The following is a 14,219-nucleotide window of genomic DNA, read 5'->3' on the forward strand; positions in this document are numbered from 1 at the left end:
TGTCTTTTTGCCATTTGTCTTTGATAAACACCTAGACACTGATTCAAGTGGTCACTTTCTCACCTGTTCATTTTTCACTTGTCAACCTCTATAGACCTCTTAATATTTTTTGCTAATTAACAGCCAGACCAATGAATACTAAATTATGCTCCGTGTCAAAGGTTGGGGGTCCAGAGACGAGAATTGTCAGGGTCAGTCCAACCTCAAGGAGAACATTGTGTTCAGGAATGAGACTATAAGAGGCCTCAGAGCCTAAAAAGCACATTCTTATTAAAGTTGATCTATTATTTATACTGAGTGTGGGAAAGTCTTTAACAAAAACTTTTTGAGGCAGAAGTTTACAACAAAATTCAGGTTTGAAATGGTAAATACAAATCATTATTAACCTTTTACACCATGCGGCATTTATTGATAATACTGACATGTTTGCCATATTATATTTTCAATATTGTCTAGACAGAATCCCCACATTTTTCAGGTCAGTCTGTCCTTTTATATAACCTAAAAAAATAAAAAAAAAATCAGACTTTTTCAATTTAATTTAGGAACCAGATATAATGTTTATGTTGACCTGTTATTTGTAAGCCGTTAATTTGAATTGTCTACAGAAAAATAAGTGTGAAAACAAATAATTTGTTGCACTTTTCTGTCACGATACATCTCAGTAGGTGTTGATACTTTTAGCTTTTTTAACCACATTTTCAGAATTTTTTGGCAAATGATAATAGATTTATTCATTTTTCACAAACTTTAACTCAAGGGACCAATGTGCATTTTAAGAAAATTCCAATATTTTTGAACATTTAAAAACTATAGAATAGAGCTAAGGAGGTTAAAATGGGGTAAATAAATATACATTCAAAGGATCTGATGCATTTCTATGGTCTTTGATTAGATCCAATTTGAATGCAATGTGTGTTACCTGAAAATATGATCAAATGTGCATCTGTTTTTGATAATTTGCTTAGGAAAAAATAGACGTTCCAGACGTTCCAAATAGACGCTTTTTTGTACAATTTCACTTTCTAAATGATACTTGGAGAGGTCCAGAAGAAGCACCAGTAATGAGAATTATCATTAAAAAAAAACCTACTAAAGGGTTTTAGTGATCTGAAATGCAATTAGATCTTAATGCGCCACACTTAAGCTCATCTCAAACCCAACACCAATCAGTCATGTCCTTGGTGCCTGCTTAGATATTGATCAGATGGTGTGCTGCTGATGATAGTGTGGCATTAGTTGTTGTACAGTATTGATTAGTCGGGGGAAAAAATGCATTTTCTGCTCAATCTAGGCAACAGAAATCAAGTCTCCATGTGATCCAGATACCTAATCACAGTTCTCTTGTAGTTGCTGACTCATTAACCAATCAATTACTACTCATAGTTTTAATTTTACGTATTGATTCAGGTATGTTGGTGGGGTTAAGAAAAGTACATAATGTCCCTTTTGCATTTTAGTAGCTACTAAATTTGGGAGTTTGGGGGGATTTTGGTCAGAATGATTGGTATTGTGAGTATTGTGTAAAACCAGGCAATTTTACAATTTCTTTTAAGGCAGGGTTTTGTTGAAAATTTGTTTTATTTTTTCTATTTTCTTCTGCTTTTTCATGTGATATTTCCATTTATTTATGTCGCAAATGTTTCTCCGGTTGAGGTTTTTTTGCTGCCTTAATTGCCATTTCATTTGAAATCTGTCGAAAGATTTATTCAGATCAGGGATCTGAGAACGCCTTCAGATTTGCTTGTCACTTTGCACGAGTGGAAGAGAAAGAATGAATGACTGATTATTTTCTTCAAAATTTTGAACAACACAAAAAAGATGAGAAATAGATGAAGCAAAGTCAGGTAAATAGAAAGAAGAGATGTAGGAAGGACGAGTAGGAGTACATAAGGAATGGAGGTAGTGCACTGGGAAGGAAGGAGAGGAAGAAGCAACATAAGTAGGATGCAAGAGAGAAAATGCAAGGAAAGCAGATGGGAAACAAGGAAGCAATAAAGGTGGCAAGGGAGGAGGGATGTATAAAGTAAGGAAAGAAGCAGAGAACATAAGATGGATGGATCCAACACTTGGACAAAAAGAATAAAGTCTGAAAATAGGAGTATTTTCCCCTGCTCATGTTTTCATTTCCTATGCTTTTCCAGACTGTGCAGGAACTCTTCAATTCTGCTCAAGGAGTAGCAGCTGCCAAGCAAATTAATTTTGTGCATAAATGTTTGTTTTTCTCATATCCATCTGTTTTAGTCTTAAATTCTACCAAACAAACACAAAACAATTAACAGTGATCTTGCTTTGCTAATTGGAAAAAAGAGTGTTTCATCTTTAACTTGAAGCTCTTTGGAGAAAAATCGTTAAGCGATCATAGTAATGTAGCGCTGGCGTTATAATTCTGGTGAAGAGTTTGTATTAACGGCACTGAACATGTGTTAAATGTTTAATATCACGTTTGCTGTGTTTTGTTCACGTTTCATCTGTTTGTTTCTACAGCAGCTGATGAGAGAGCGCCAGCAGATGGCCAGTCGTCCATTTGCATCCGTCGCCGTTTCGCTGGATGCCAGAGGAGAGCTAACAGAAGTCCTGCAGCCTTTGGTTGATGTGAGTCTAAATCCCACATTTCGTGCAACATTTTTATTGTATGGGTTCTTTTATTTTTTTTACTTTGATTTACAAAATACAAAATGTAGAAATAGCAACAATATTCTTTCAACTTGTACACCCTTGACTTCTTCTTCTTTCAAAGAGATAGAAAATATGTTGTTACTCTAATTCTACATAATTAAAAGCTATTATGATGAAGTCATCCAAATAATTTTCCCCCAGTTTTCATGTCAAAAAGAAATCAGTGATGATTTCTTTGAGGTATTCAAACTGCTTCAGTTTTTTTTCTTCTTTTTTTTTGTGCCTTGATTTGCTCTAAAATTGGTCTCTATTCGTTTATTACTGTCACTTTCTCTCTGTCATATACCTCTGTTTAGAGGTATATGAGACTGTCCAGGCAGTCCTGTTTTGTTCATACTTCTCAAACAAATGGGAATGTCTGGCTCCAAGTCCAACATAGGGCTCCAGGTTATATGCTGTATTGCTTGGTTTAAAGTAAGATGAAGAGATACGTCCCCAAAATAAGATCTGAGGGACCGGTGGTGATTTCTCAGCCTGGTTCGGGCTCTGTGTCACCTGCTCCTGCAAGAAATAAAATCTCTGTGGCAACCTGCAAAGAGGCAACACATTAGCGCCGAGCGTTCTGCTGAGTGGTACTCACACAGCATTATGGTGTTTTGAAGGGCAATGTAAAGCGAAAAAGAGGAGGAAAAACAATGCTTCTCGGCTCTGTGAGTGCATCGCACCGTCTGGATCAGAATGCTGCTGGAAACGGCCTGTTTTTTTCTTGATTAAAGTGTAGTTTTAATTGCATACTTGTCACTCTAATGTAGGTCTGTATGGTGTTTGTTCTATTCTAGCCTTCTCATAAATATCTCAAGTGTTTTTTGTGAGGCACATTAAATGGCATACCTAACAGTCACCAGAGAGCATTTAGGGAACACAATTGATGTAGGTTTTATGCTTGAATCTTGAAAAATCCACACCTATTTACTGGCAAAACAAGGAGTTTACACAATAATGCTCCTAGTAGCAATAAGGCAGAACAGAAACTGACCTTAAATCCATCCCATCCAAAAGAATTGAAGCTTAAATTGCCATTTATCTTTTCATTAAAAACATAATTGTTCAGGGGTTTTTACCTTTTCTAGAGAGTGTAGGGTTTTTGACGTTTAATCAGATTTTTTTTAGATAAGAGCAAACTCTCAGGAATTCATGCTCTTGTTTTTGTTAGATTTTCGTTTTGTATTTATCTTAGTAAAAACATGTCGTCCGCACCTTCTTGGTGTGGCGTACCTCATGGTTCTGCTTTAAGAACATATGTGTTTCTGCCACATTTTCCCACTTGGTCACATTTTAGAGTTTTACATGCTACTGGAGGATAAAAATTATTTTTTTATGATCAACTGAGATGTGGACAGAAACAATTCTGACTTCATTAACATTTTATTTTATGGTTTAATTTTGAGGAACACAGAAGGCAAAACGTAAAAGTACGAAATTGCTTATGATCACATAAGGTTTTTTGTGTTCCTTTGCACCAAAGTGACATTTTCTGATCTCTGTAAAGCTAACAGGAAATATTCTGAAATGTGACAAATATCCAGAATGTTTTTTTAAATTATTATTATTATTATTACATTTTGATCCAAAGGCAAAGCCGAAACCTTATTTGCAGCGGTAAACTGGAATGCGTTTGTTGTAGCAGCGCCACAGCTTGCAACCTTAAATAAAGAATTGCTCATTAGTTGAAGTATTTATCTGATAACTGCCACATAACCTTTGAGCTAAAATGTTTTTTAGCTCAACTTTTAGAAATGTATTTAAAAGTTGAATGTGTACACATTTTGAATATTCAGTTGCACTTTTGGATGACTTACAGATATGTTAGATGATTGATGAACTGGAGGGAAACTCTCAAAACAACCTAATTCTGCTCTGTGTCAGCTAATAAGTCAACATCTGCTTCCACTTAACTGTTGCACATTTTATTTTGGTGACACAGAGGACACTGGCTTTATTTACTGCTCCGTTTCTGCTTCAACTACTACATTTTAGAGCACTTTCTCAAATGAATTTGAGCACAATCAAGAAAAGTTGTCTCGCCATGTTAGTCTCTCAGAAAGTTTCCGACTTACTGAAACATTCAGGTCCAGTATGACTGAGCCATAAGCGCTAATCTCTCCATATATGTCATCAGCATCTCTACTTTTCCAACTGCTTTGAGAAGAGCCCAGCAACCTTTTTGCCCATTTTTTCCACTTGCTTGGCTTAAACCTCCAAGTCGGGCTCCGCTTTTAGTGACCAAGATGTCAGCAGCTGCTGGACAGAGAGACTCGGGCCTGCAAACTGCAGACCAAAATGGCAGGCACTCGACATATGGAACCAGTAATGAACAGCTAGTTTGATTGATGAGACCCGTCAGTCCTGGAAAGAGAGCTCATACCGCCTGTTTAGTTGTGTGTTTGCATGTATTAGCATGTTTGTGCTTGTGTGTTTATGAGCTTTGGAGTTATGAATGACCATGTTACAAATGCAAAATATCTAAATAGGCTTTGAATAATCTTAACCAAAATGTTTGACACATTGGTGGCAGAAAGAAGACTGGTTGTGTGACTAAAAAGGAAACTGATTTGAATTTAAAACTGTTCATATTTTGAAAACACTAATAGCACTACAGCTGTTGACCTTCAGAATCCTATTGGACTTAACACTAATAGTTTTTTTTTAGCTTTACAAATATATGTGCAACGCAGTAATGGTCTGTTAAATATCAAAATGATTAAAGAGCAACATTTATAATTTTGTGGTTTGAGAAGACAAAAACAAATTAAAAAACATGCAGTTCTTCTGAGATCATGGCATTTAAAATTGTCTGATGGATGCAAAAGTGCAATGTGTCTTTTACTAGAAATTAAAAGACAAGAATTCAGTTATAGTAATTATTTCAGTTTCTATTAGTGTTTATCTATAGATTATCTAAAGATCTGGCTTTCAAAGCGAATTTCACAAGAACCTTCTTAAAAATATCAATACTACTAGGGACTTAAAAGTTATTATTATTTTCACTCTGACTTTGCTGTTTCTACTTTAAACACCATCAGGCAGAGAAAGGGGGAAAAAATGCATTTCTATTCAGAGACACGTCGTTTCTCAACAATTTCTGTCCTTTCATCCAAAGCATGCTGTGAAACCCTTGACATTCATTATCAGGATGACATGTTTTTCACGCTTGATACGAGCAGTTCTGGCCATTACGTCTGAGGGGTAGGTCATCGCCTCGGCACTCTGACTGTCTGACAGGGACACAAGTGTTTTTGTTGTGTGACCAATCAAACCATTTGTCTCACGAGGAGGGCGTCTTGACTTAAATGCAGCAGCTCCATCAGATGACATGAGTGACTTTTGGTCAGCTGGTTCCTTTAAAAAAAAATAAATAAAGCATCACTTGAGCCAGAGCAGAAAGTAAAATTGATTTCAGCTTTAGTTGGTAAAGCAAGGGTGTATTATCCAGCAGAGAAAGCTGTTTAATTCATTATTGCAGTTATTGATGCTGTCTGTCGAGAACAAAAACACTACTTCTTTTTTTAACCCATATTATTGGATTTAGAAGAACAAAATCTTGATTAGTATTAAAATTCTGTTAATTTGTGTTTTTTCTTTTGTTGCTTTTAAGGGCGCGCCTAAACCAGTTGCAATGGAGCCATGTTTTGGAGGGAAGGCTGCTGTGCTAACTGTCCTCATGCGTCTCCCGTCTGGATTTTCTGACCTGCCTCCACCTGGACAGTCAGGTAAACAGCTCACACTGACACGTGAATCACATTTCTCTGAAATCGGTCCCAAAGAATGCGATCTGAATTAAGACCACAATCATAATCATCACGGTGGATCATTATCCAGCGTAGAGAAGTTAGGCGTGTTACACGTACTGCACTTATTGCACTAATTATTTAACTTTTGACAAGCAAACTGGGCAATGAGTGCAGCCTGAAGCAATATTGTTTTACTTTTTAATTGAGGCACTAATAAATGAATTATGAGATTTCCCGCCTGAGAGAGAGGGAGGATTTACTTGGAAGATTGGTCAAGCTTTTCATTTGTTCTTGCCAAATGGATATTGTTGACCAGATGCTGGAGTCCTCTGAGTAAAAACAAAAACATCACCACTGAGTTATAAAAGATGACTGATGAGAAAACACATTCTTAAGTTGTAGATGATCTCACTGACAGAGTAAATATTAGATTGTCAGTACTCGGATTATGTTTTATTTCATTTCTTGCTCTGATTTGCTTGTCAGTATTGCTGCAGTGCATCTTGTCAGGCTTGGCAGCAGTCGTCAAATGTCACCTCATAAAAAAAGCTGCTTTATCCTTCGCCCATCGTTGACTGTTTTTGCTGAAATAGTTTTTGTGAAGCCTTTTATCTTTGATTAAATTTCATGTCAGCTTACCCTTTACAAAAGAGATGTATCAAAAGTAATTATTTTGCACAATTAGCCATATTTTTCCCCCTTTGTAAAACAGATTGTCAAACCAATAAAAAAACATCTTGATGATGAAGCTGATAAAACACTAGAAAACAGTTAAAATAACATTACCAGTGAATAAAAGAGGATGGGAAATAATTATTAATTGATCTATCACTTGAGAAGTATATTGTTATAGATACGCTGTCATATGAAAGACTGCTGATTTGGCAGTTAGTAAAGCAACAAAAGATCATCTGAGATATCCAAGCACATTATTGGAATGTTGAGTGGAAGGACAAAGTCTGGTAGAAAAAGGTGAAAAGGTCCTTTCTGGTCCAAAGCAGGAGTCTGCAACCTTCTACACTGGCTCTTAATAATTTAGCAAAGCAGTGCAGAACCAACATTTTTCTTAATTACACATATAACAAATACAGTTTTTAGGTTTTTTTTGTATGAAATAAATTCTGTATTGTTTTTCCACAACCGAATGACACAAATATCAGTAAAATATAGAAAAACTGGCTTTCTTCCTCTGTGTAACAGTTAATCCTGTTACACAGAGAATTAACTCTGTTACACAGAGTTACAGTTTTACAGAGAAACTGTAAAAAGTTTGAACACGGCAAGTTTTATAGTTGGTAGAGGAAATGTCAAACCACAAAACGTATACTTATAGACATCTCTATTGTATTCAAATTGAGCAACATTTTACTTCTTTATTATAAGTTGCCAATTAAAATTCTCCTCTGACCTAATGAACAAAATCACACTGTCCTTTTCCATTTATTTGGGTTTTCTTCAGTTGTACATGATCAATAAATACATTTCTTTCTATCTAACCTCATGCGTTTCTCTGTTTTCCTTTACTGCAGGACTAATTGTCGCCAGTGCGTTGGTAGACATCTCACAACAGAAGCCATTAGATTTCAAGGACAAGTCCCAAGCTTTAAAGAACCGAAAAGCCCTTCCTCCAGCTCACCAAGGGACCTGCGTCTGACTCCATCCGGCGGTTACGTTTCTGACCGACCGCCATGTCATTCCAGCATGTCTCAGGTCCCGCAACTGGAAGCCTTTCCACAGACTTGACATGCCTAAGTGACTTGTAGGAGATTTGTTTTGGCTGCTAACATTCACCACTACAGCTCCCACTTCGCGTGAGCGCAGTCCGTCATTTCCGAATATGCCGACATCAGAAATCCACGGCAGCGACCGATCCAGGCCAGGCTTCAGTTTCTTCACTTTCGCTCGGACAGCTCAGTCTACATTTAACGAACATCTGTTATGTTTTCCACATATTATGGCAGATCCAGACTCATTGAAGTACGACTGATGAAGGTTTTTTTATTTGCAAAACATGAAGGAAATGTAAATGCGCATTTGGGAATGTCACAAGCTGACCAAATTTCCTCATACGATCAAAACCAGTTATTAGATGTCCAATATGTGCACCCTGTATAATTTTTTACTTTTCTTTTGTGCACCCGTAAGTGGTACATTTGGGTGCCAAATCATTCAGATTTTCCTGGTTTGTCATTTTTTTTTGTTGTAAAGAATTTAGACTTGAAAAGGTCTCAACTTAACAACCCACAATTATATTGCAAACCATGACAACTTGAGCATTTTCTGCAATTTCTAAGCATAATTGTTCGTTTGCATAAGACTCCTCCACCAAGTAAAAGCTAAAGTCTGTATTTTCTGTGGGATACATGAACTAATGCTGCAGAGGAGAGAGTCCGTTCTCGTGACATGCCAGATGAAGAGGTGAAGGAGCCACAAACAAATCATTCGTCATTGAATTATGGCATGAAATTCTAGAACAAGTTTGATGCATTTTATTTGGGAAAAATGTACTTATGTTCTTTTTTTTTCTCAGTGTAGTCACTGTTCAATAAACAGAAAAAACACTGAAGTTACTGTAGTTTCTAATGAAAAGTTTTGGACGTTTTGACACTTTTGAACTGAGATTGGGATGGTGGACGTTTTAAGAGGCTGCTCCAGAGAAGTCCTGCTCTTGTAGCTGTTTACTAGTTTGTTTTGTAAGTTTTATATGGAAAAAAAAAAGAAGCTATAACTTTATTTCACCTTTTAAGTACAATGAGTTGTGCTAATAATAAGAATGCCTTGGCTCTTCATGAGCTCAGATGGGAGCATGAAGATCTAAAGGAGCTTCTCAGCTGTACAGTGTCTCGTTGGAACAAATGTGCGTCTTCTTTCACATTTTTTTTTTGTCATATTTTTATGAAACTGGTGAAAACCTTTTGTTAATTTCAGGCCTTGTCACCTGATACTATTATATCTATAATAAATTATCGGTTTGCTACACTAGTGAGGAACTTTTCTGTTACTGTTTTTGTATTTAACAGATTCCTGTTTTCTTGCACATTCTCGTTGACTTCAAACCACTTGTTCTAATGTCAACCCCTTTTTTTCTATTTGTGCATCTTTATAAACTGTTTGGGCATTGTCCTGCTTTGTGTCTCGGAAGTCATGATGAATTTCATGATGTCAGCTAATGTGTTTTTTTCTTATTTTTATTTTGTGTTTGTAGAGTAATCCTTTAACCATGTCTTTGCACAGGAATCAGGCTCATGCTGTTCTGTGAAACAGATGACAAACTTGCATATCAGTCATCGTCAGTGTATTGGAAAGATGGACAACATGCCAGAAAATTAAAAGAAGAAATATCAGAACAAAACAAAAAACTTTGCAGTAAACTTTCTTCCATCTCTCACTGAAGTTACATGTTTTTTTGTCTTTCTGAAATGGATCCATAATAAATATTTGCTGCAGATGTAAAAACAGTAGAGTAAAAATACTGCAGGGTGTTCAGTTTTTATAAATGTAAATAAATATTGTCACTCGCACTCGGGCGTCACCATACCGTTTGCGCTGCAATGCATTCTGGGTAAATGACATATGCTAGGTCATAGCAGTGCTAGCTCCGTTCAGCCCAGACATTAATGAGTAACGTTAAGCCTTTTACATTGGAACCGGAGCACTACAATATTGTATATCGTTTGTGTATTGAAGATGAGGCGGACCAAACGGAGGAAGAGGAAAGAGTTGACCAAAGAAGTGGTTTGTGCTGCTTTCAGCTTCATAAATGAAACCATGAATGTCGCGTACCTGTGGTTGGAGTCGGGCACCCGTAAGTCGTTGACGTTCGCTGTGTCAGGTCCGGTGCTACATCCGTTTAGAGTCTGGTCTATTGTCGGGTCTCGCATTAGGTACCGGTGGTATGAGGAATTAGCTTATCATTTAGACAGTGTTGCCTTTCTGATGTTTTCCCCACTTTGTTACTCGCTAGCTGGGACAGTTTAGGCACTTGGTTTTAGCTTGGGAAGTAAAGACCACCTGTTAGCTCCTTCATCAGTTTTTCTGGAGAGAAATGTTTAAGGCACAAATGTGGGGAAATTGTGTTCTTCCATTGGCTTTTTTCCTTTGCTCTCTTTTTTCTTGTGGGAAGCAATGGAAACTCGCCTTACTATTTATTTTTGTTTCGAAATTACAAGCCAATAGCAATGCAGTGTAGCATTGTCTAAGTTTATACCAGTCAAATGCAATACTATAGGAAAAAATGTCCGCTTTCCTGTGTTTCCAGGCCAGCAATACCCTAACCTCAGGCACTGCTGCAGCCCAAATATTACAAAATAACTTTTAAAATTCAAGACTTAACCTGTAGGTATTGCTGTATATTTAAGTAAAAGAATTGAAAAAAATTACCAGACATACTTTTTACTGCATTTAACACGTATAGTGTTTTGCTTTCCCCCTTGAACTTTTTCACATTTTGTTACTTTGCAGTTGGTGGCAAGGATGCGTCGTGTATTTTACCTTTTATTAGCTTGGTGCTTTCAGTGTTTATTTTGAAGTAAAGAAAGCATTGCATTCGTCTTTTCCAAGCTCAACGTGATGTTGAGAGGTTTGTCCTTCATTGTATTAACTCCCTATAGATTGTTCATGCTCTTTTTTCCCCAGTGTCATTGCTGTGTGTTTGAGCAAGGATGTAGGCAGTTGGCCAAAGTGCTACTTTAAGGAATCTTCACTTATTTTGTACCCATTAGCTGCAGCCGCTCTTGGAGAAAAAAAAGCTTCTAGTGCCCTACAGGAGCGTTCAGTACCAGCAGGAGATCCTTAAATGATACTGCACACCATACACAGACGACGGATGTGATATTACACAATATGACTATGGAGTATTAACTTCACAATGGGTTCAGTCTATGTATTTAGTAAACTTTGTTATCTTTGACTCTCATGTAAACGGTTTCCTTTTAAATCATCTGGACTGACAAGCATAGAAATATGATTTGTGGGAAGCAAATTCCATCAGAGGACCTGCAACAAAGGTCAGTCAGAGACTAAAAGGTTTAGAAACTACCCAAGTAGAGGTAGTATTTTTATTTTTATTTTATTTAGGTTTAGCACGCTTATTAAGACCAACACAGGAATGTCTAGCCATACTGTTCAGGAAGAAAACATGTTTGGGTTGAAATGTGTATATTAACCCCCAAATTAAATAAAAAAATATTTAGGAAGATGTGGGCTGAATGTGGTAACAGAGTATTGTATAAACAATATAAAACCAATGGACCAACATTTGTTGTCTGGCAGAATGGGCCAAATTTACAGCAAATTGTTATCACAAGCTTGTGGAAGACCAGAAAAAATATTGGACCCAGTTCACACCGTTTTAAAGCTAATACCAAAGATGAAAGAAATGCATGTGAATTTTGATTTTGAAAAAACAAAAATCTTTACATATTTTGGCGTTTATGGCAAAGATGTTGTTGGTAATCTTAACTGACTTAAAGTGGGAACAATTAGTCTAATTAAATGGTCGGTAAACAGTATCAGCAGAGGAGTGTTTAAGTAACTCAGCATTGAGTTATTTCTTCAAAAGCTACTTTATTTTTAATTACATATTAAAATGTTGCCATTTGGCCAGTATTTAAACTGGTTATTTAATAATTGAGGATGTTTTCACTAGAACTATTTTACTTTGCTGATTTCTAGGTAACGTAATAAAAGTTCAAATCAGTGCCCACAGGACATTTCTAAAATTTTGCATGTTTTAATTAAAGTATTACTCTTTTTCTTTGCTTCCAGCAAAATTATTGTGTGGATTTGATATCTTTTTTTTTTTTTTCAAAAAGAATCTCACTTTTTATTTTAACCATTTAGGAGCTAATAATATTCTGTAATATCAAGATAAAAACAGATCCATAAGGTTATCTGCAGTCTTAAATCGGTTTTCTTTATCCATCTATTTTAGAGCTTAAAAAAAAAGTTTGTTCCTCTAAAATCCCAATTTAATCCAATCAAGAAGCCATTATTTCTTATCTCTGTCCATGGGACAAATTTGAAAAGATGTGAAGTAAAGTATCTTGACGTAACTCATAGTTGTTTACTGTGAAAAGTCAGACACACACTGACATTTGGACACAATAAAACCCCCCAAAAGTAATAAAATGAAATTGCCTCTGCTCTCCTGGTTAATAGAAAAGGTTGAGAAGTTCTGCCTGGCTGAAAAATGGTGCAGGAGAGGTCAGCGGTGCAGTAATTAGGTATGAGGTGCCGCGGCTGTAATTGTGCTGTTTTATCAAGATCCGCTTTAATCCATGCCAAGGGAGAGCGTCCGGACGGTGAAGACTTGCAGTGGTTTTATGGGTGTGGAAGGGTTGAAACCTACCGAGCTCAGAGCCTGGTGGCAGGGGAACAATAAATCTGGAGAGCAATAATATTTACAATGGGCTTAATGTCAGCTGATTGTCTCAAGGCATCGATCACCTGAAGTAAGACAACATTAATTGGAATTTGATGTGTTGAAGTTATCAAGAGAAGCAATTTTAATTTAGAAACTAAGATAAAAACTATAAATTATTAGCCCAGAAGCTAATAATTTAATCACATGAATAATGTTGCTGGTTTAAAATGACAAAAATGTGCAAAAAAAAAAAAACGATAAAGGTATAATCTTATATAATTTTTAGTTTTTGAAGTTGCAGAACTGCACAGTGCCTCGCACATGTCTTCCTCTTAACCTTTTTCACATTTTGTCACATTACAACCACAAACCTCCAGGTAATTTACTGGAATTTAATGCGATAGACCAACACAAAGTATCATATAACAGTGAAGTGGAAGAAAACTGCTACCAGATTTAAAACGATTACTAATAAAAATCTTAAATGTATGTTTGTTTTATAGTCTTGCTCCTGCAGCCCCCAGACAACCTGCTGTATAAAAGCAATCAATTACAGTTACCACCCTGCAATTTTGTGTGCTTCATGTAAAGCCTATTGAGTACTTTATACTTCAGCACCTGATAAAATGGACAGACTGTTTCTTTCTTGTGCAGAACATGAGGTGGACATTTTGGTCCTTCTGTTTCTGCGAGACGTCCAATAAATCTTTGGCTTTCTCTCTGGATCGTGCATTCCATCACTGTTCCCAAAACAGGTGACAGTACACATCCCCCTCCCCGTCCAGGGACGAGTCTGTCCTCTGCAGGTTGCGTCCTTGTCCGCTTCTGTCACTCCACACGGGGACTGATATGATCTAAGTGGCAATAGTAGGGTGTCTGCCAGGTGCCATCCTATAATCCTGGTTTACAGGAGTTTCTTCTATATGGAAAGGTGAGATAAAATGGCTTTTTGGGGGGGGAGGAAGGATGACATGATCCAGGATATATGTCTGTTATTGAGTCTGTAAACCAAAATGTCTTATGATTATATTGTCATGCTTAACATTAAATGTTATCTCCATCTTTTGATTGTTAGAGATTTTAAAAATAATTGTGCCTTGCAGAACCTTATACTTTATCACAGCAACCTTCAGTGTATGTTACTGGAATTCATGGTTATCAAAATCTTGTATAAATAAGTATCTGAAAAGTGTGTTGCGTTGAACACGTGGTACGCTTGAGAGACTTGTTTGTAAAAATATTAAAACCACAAATCTTTTCCATCCCACTTACTAAATATACACTACTTTTAGTTGGTCTGTCACTTAAAATCTCAAAGTTTGTGAAAGTTTGAGATTTTAAGTCAAATCTCATTTTGTCAAGTTGCAACTTGACAAAATGTAAACAAGCTCAAAGCACTGCATTATTAAATAATATGCTTCTTTTTTTCAATCTCAAAACAACAA

At 36.5% G+C, this 14,219-nt stretch overlaps 1 protein-coding gene across 1 annotated transcript; it reads left to right on the top strand.

The window, feature by feature from the left end:
* Window positions 1-2,458: 2,458 nt before the first annotated feature.
* On the top strand, window positions 2,459-9,769 carry LOC103151213 (attractin-like protein 1). Its single transcript, XM_007571142.2, has 3 exons — window positions 2,459-2,595; window positions 6,275-6,389; window positions 7,940-9,769. The coding sequence occupies exons 1-3, from the start codon at window positions 2,494-2,496 to the stop codon at window positions 8,062-8,064; spliced, it is 342 nt and encodes a 113-aa protein (XP_007571204.2). The 5' UTR covers window positions 2,459-2,493; the 3' UTR covers window positions 8,065-9,769.
* The last annotated feature ends 4,450 nt before the right edge of the window (window positions 9,770-14,219 follow it).

This window comes from Poecilia formosa, unplaced genomic scaffold (genome assembly GCF_000485575.1).
Source record: "Poecilia formosa unplaced genomic scaffold, Poecilia_formosa-5.1.2 Scaffold274, whole genome shotgun sequence".
NCBI lineage: Eukaryota > Metazoa > Chordata > Actinopteri > Cyprinodontiformes > Poeciliidae > Poecilia > Poecilia formosa.